The 5,270-nt window shown below is 37.8% G+C and overlaps 1 protein-coding gene across 1 annotated transcript; it reads left to right on the top strand.

The window, feature by feature from the left end:
• The first annotated feature begins 417 nt into the window (after nucleotides 1-417).
• Nucleotides 418-4,143, top strand: LOC131109557 (homeobox protein EMX1-like). The gene is made up of 3 exons (XM_058061706.2): nucleotides 418-959; nucleotides 2,812-3,023; nucleotides 3,245-4,143. The coding sequence occupies exons 1-3, from the start codon at nucleotides 608-610 to the stop codon at nucleotides 3,413-3,415; spliced, it is 735 nt and encodes a 244-aa protein (XP_057917689.2). The 5' UTR covers nucleotides 418-607; the 3' UTR covers nucleotides 3,416-4,143.
• The last annotated feature ends 1,127 nt before the right edge of the window (nucleotides 4,144-5,270 follow it).

Below are 5,270 nucleotides of genomic sequence, written 5' to 3'. Positions count from 1 at the left end.
ATGTATAATTTTCACAGTATAATTTTTTACAATATATTTATCTTACAATATATTTGTCATAATTTAACTGTATATTATTTTAAAATATATTTGTCATTTTTAACAATATTGAAAACTAAATTATTATTTTGTTACATACTATATATATTTGTCATTACTTACTTTATTATTTTAAAATATAATTCTCATTATTTAAATCTATATTTACTGTATTTTTAAGTATTTAAAATATGTTTACATGTCATTATGTACTATTTTACTGTAGTAGTAGTAGTAGTAGTAGTAGTAGTAGTAGTAGTAGTAGTAGTAGTGAATGTCCAGGGTGGGGGGGGTCAAATCTTCATCACTTCCCTTTTCCTCTTCTCGGTCAGTGGGAGGAGCGTGGTGCGCATGCGCGGCGCACCTCCACCAGTTAGGGAGGTGGGGGTGCAGGTGTGTTGCGTCTCGCGCGCGCACACAGAAGATCAGAACTTTGAGTCCAGTTCTCCCGGCCCCACGCGAGGACCTCCGCGATGGTTCTGGGCGGGAAGGAGGGAGTCTGAGGATCCGGTCCACCACCGACCCCCCCCAACCCCCACCCCCCCTCCTTCGCCTTCATCGGTCCATCATGTTCCAGCAGCTCGGAACCAACAAGAAATGTTTCAGCATCGAGGCTCTGGTCGGGAAGGACGCCGCCGGTTCCGAAGAGCCCATCCGGCCCACGGCGCTCCGTTTCCCCGAGGCCATGCACCCAGCCGCCGCCGCCGCCGCCGCAGTGGGGGTTCTAGGCTCCTGCGGGCGGACTTTGTACGCGAGCGGATCGGAGCTGCTGCTCCGGGAGCCCGGGACGCACGCGCCAGGTCCCGGTGGGCTTCACATCCACGCGTTGCACGTGGGCCCGCAGAACCTGTTCGGGCGTCCTCATCAAAACCCGCTCGGCCTTTTCCCGCCGTGGATCCTTCGGAACCGGTACTTCCAAGGTCAGCCTCTTCTTTCGTAAAACTTTATTATTATTCATTCATCCATTCGGTCGCTATTTTTTTAAATGTATTTTTAAAAAATGTATACAAAAAAAGTTCCTGTTTTTTTTTGCTTTTATCGTTTTCATTTCACCAAATAAAAAAAAAACAATTTCTAGAAATCGAACACTTCGATAATTAATATTGACTAACATAAAGTACCAGTTCATTATTATCACGTCTTTATGAATTATCATTCATAAATGAAGTAATTATAAATACTTCAAACATAACAGACAGTTTCACATCATCATTATGATATGATTACTGTTATTAATAGTTACTTAGTTGACTTATTATTACTATAACCAATACTACTACAGCCAATCAATTGTTATTTTATTAAGTCAGAAAAGATAATAAGATAAAGATAATAATTAATAAAAAAAATAGAATTTCAATTGACTATTAGTAATAATAATAATAAAAGACAACTGTAATAATGTTTAATTGAAAGTTATTCAAGTCATTCAATTATGTTTTTATGTGTTTTTATGTCTCATGGCCATAAATTATATGAATATGAATCGATATCAAATAAATACCTTATGTATCTCTTATTTTCATTATTCATATTTGACTTGGGGAAATGTTTTAGTGTCTTGGGGGGGGCTTGATGTTTATTTAAAAAAATGACAAAAAATACTTAAAAAAATGTAAGTCAGCCAATGTGATTTCAAATGTGTTTCATATTATAGCAAATTTAATTTTTTTCATAAAAAATACATATTTTCCTTGAAATGTAAGTCCTATTTATTGAAATAAAAATTTTGGTTAAATATTAAAAATACTCAAATATTGTTAAATCATCAATTGGTTCTGGACTTGACTGGTGTTTAATATATATAATATATATATAAAAATAATATCTATAAGATAATACATATGATCAATGAACAATACACAGGCATGGAGGGGTGTGTGTGTGTGTGTGTGTGTGTGATGTTTGAGAAACACATGATTGTCTCGTACACAAAACACACAACAATGAGGACGAACGTTATTAATAACAATTGTTTATCATTTTCATAAACACAAACTACTAATAATGTGTACAATTATGTATATAATAGGATATAATAATAATAATAATTAGAAGAAAAAGAATGATGTCATAAGTTGCCCTACTTCCTGTTTACTTCAGGAAGTAATTGTTTATCATTTTCATAAAGACAAACTACTATTAATGTGTACAATTATGTATATAATAGGATATAATAATAATAATAATCATTAGAAGAAAAAGAATGATGTCATAAGTTGCCTTACTTCCTGTTTACTTCAGGAAGTATTTTTCACTTTCAAAATTGCCCATTGTCACATGGTATGTCTGACTCCGCCCCCTCTTTGTAGTAATCAAACTGCCAGTTTGATTAGCCATGCTAGTTACGATGCTAACGAGGGGCGACAAAGGGCACCTTCTGAGACCTTAATCATGTGACAGTCATGTGACAGGAGTTTGTTGGCCTGGCGGAACGCGTGGCGACCATTTTGAAGGCGACCTTCGACCCGTGGCCTTTGTTTTGTCGTCCAACGGACGCAAACCGTGGTGTTTGCATGTCAATGCGACATCGCCACCGCCACTGCGTGTCGCACGCCATCATTGTCCTCGCTCGCCGCCAAACAACCGCCATTTTTGCGTGCGGCGTGACGACGACGGCTCAACCTTTTCAGCCGAACGCCTGCGACAACGCACGCGTTTTGTTTTTATGTAAATGAATTTGGGCGACGTTTCAGCGAAAACGCACGGCAACGCTCCAAACAAAGCAGCTCGGCTTTCACAATAAAATGACCGCAAGCTTTCGCCTTTCAGGTGACGATGGCGGTGGTGGTGGTGGCGGCGGCGGCGGCGGCGCGGAGAACCTGCTGCTGCACGCGCCGTTTTCCAGGAAACCCAAAAGGATCCGCACGGCCTTCTCGCCCTCACAGCTGCTGCGTCTGGAACGAGCCTTCGAGAAGAACCACTACGTGGTTGGCGCCGAGAGGAAGCAGCTGGCCGGCGGACTCTGCCTGACGGAGACTCAGGTACCACGCATTCAAACGCTAACGGCTAACTGTTAGCTTCTCAGCTAACGCGCTAAACACGATACATCGAAAGAATCCTAAAAGAACTCCCTTATTTAGGGAATGCTAACATTTAGCATTTTTACACGAGGATCAGGTCAGCTTGAGAAAAGGCGGGAGCTAAATGGACTACAAACTAGCATGGCGCGCATTAACTCTCGTTGCTAATGTGCACGTTGCAGGTTAAGGTGTGGTTCCAGAACCGGAGAACCAAACACAAACGTCAGAAGTTGGAGGAGGAGTCAGCTGAGACGCAGCACAAAAGGTCAAAGGCTAGCCAGCACGTCAACCGATGGCGAGTGGCCACGCAGCAGGCGGCCTGCGAAGTTGTCGACGTCGTCAGCGACGACTAAACCACGCACACGCACACGCGCACGCTCACCGACCAGCGGTTTGGGGACAAACAATGCGGCGGGAAAATCTACGCGGCTAATGCTAATCTATAAAACATACGTGCTGTTCGACATGAAGGAGAAATTCCACATTTTTACGTCTTTCAAAGTGGCTCTTGAACGCAACGCCAGGCTAGTGTGAGCTAGCTAGTGTTAGCCTCAAAGATTTTTTTTCACATTAAGCGGGACGAAAAATCTTCTTTGGAGTGCACAAAAGAGAAAAAAGAAAAAAGACGTTTACTCATGCTAACGCTAACGCTAACGCTAACACACACACACACACTGCAGGACTTCCATGAAGTGAAGCAAAAGTTGAGAAAAATGTTATTTTTTTTTGCATGTTGTGAAGTTGAAAATGTGCCAAGACAAAAACTTAATGAAATAAAAATGTTAAGTATGAAACCTTTTCTATCAAGGCAATAACTGAAGGCATCAATCAATCAATCAATCAATCAATCAATGGCTGACCAGTACTTTTTTATTTATGTAAACAAAGTATTCTATGCATCTTTAATAATCTTGTTTTGTTCGCTTCCATTGTCTTCGTCATCTCAAGTAGCTCTTCCTCGTCCTCCTCTTCCTCCTTGTAGATCACATGCTCTCGGTGGTCTTCCTCCCAAAGGGGGCGGAGACAACTTTGTACTTCCTGTGCTGAGGTTTGAAAGGAAATAAAAAAAGAAGTTTGCATAGTTGTAGTTGTATATGCTCTATGTTCTCGACATGCTTGCGCTTGTGTTGCCGTGGAAACCAGACCAACACAAAACTAGAAAGGAAATGTTTGTGAAAGGACACTCATGATTGTCTTTATTTCTATTCTTTTTGCATAATAGTAAGGCTTACATTGGAATAATAATAATAAATTAAATGAAATAATAATGGTAATAACTATATATATATTATAAAATAATACAATAATAGTTTATAATAATTATACCACTGATAGTTTTAAAAATAATTTCATTAAATAGTACATCAATAATAATGTTACTATTATAATAATATAACAATAAATATTATTATAGTACTAATAATTATAATACTAATAGAAAATACAAATCCATATATATATAATATAAAATTAATAATGACACTAATATGTTAATGATTATAACAAAATCAAATAAATAAATGAAGTCTAATAATAATGGTAATAACTATCATACATAATATAAAATAATACAATAATAGTTTCATATATCATATTTAGTTTTATATATCAATAATCATAACAATGCTACTTGGAATAATAAAAATGAGAATACTAATAATACATTTGATACTAATAAGTTGCCGATTATAATATTAAATAGTAAAATAACCTTATTATTGTGGTTATACAGTATCATAATTATTATTTAGAAACAATAATAATACTAAAAATTTTAATAAATAATATTAAATGAAAAATAGTTATAAAACGAATACTAAATATAAAATACAATAAGTTTATGATTATTATGATGATTATAATAACAATGATCATAAATCTTAATATGAATAACTTGACTTCCATGTCCATAGAAACTAGCATGAGTGACGCTGGTTTGTCTGCAGGATGATGAATAAAGTCCAGTCAACATTTCAAAGGTAAAAAAAGCGGTAAAACAAACCAAAAAAAAAAAAGTCTTTCATTCATCATACCATGCATCCTACATCCTACATCCTACATCCTACAACCTACATCTACGCAAATAGAACGACAACTTCCTCCCCACGCCAGGACTCACCTGCGGAGGCACGACAGGTGAAAGCGAGACAGGCGGGAATACAAACAGTCCTGTTGGCATGGCGACATCACCTTGTCTGACACGGCGTC

The sequence above is a fragment of the Doryrhamphus excisus genome, linkage group LG23 (assembly GCF_037039965.1).
Source record: "Doryrhamphus excisus strain RoL-2023G ecotype Guam linkage group LG23, RoL_Dexc_Guam_v1.1, whole genome shotgun sequence".
Classification (NCBI taxonomy): Eukaryota; Metazoa; Chordata; class Actinopteri; order Syngnathiformes; family Syngnathidae; genus Doryrhamphus; species Doryrhamphus excisus.
The sequence above is the reverse complement of the archived record's forward strand: the minus strand, read 5'-3'. Positions and strand labels throughout refer to the sequence as shown.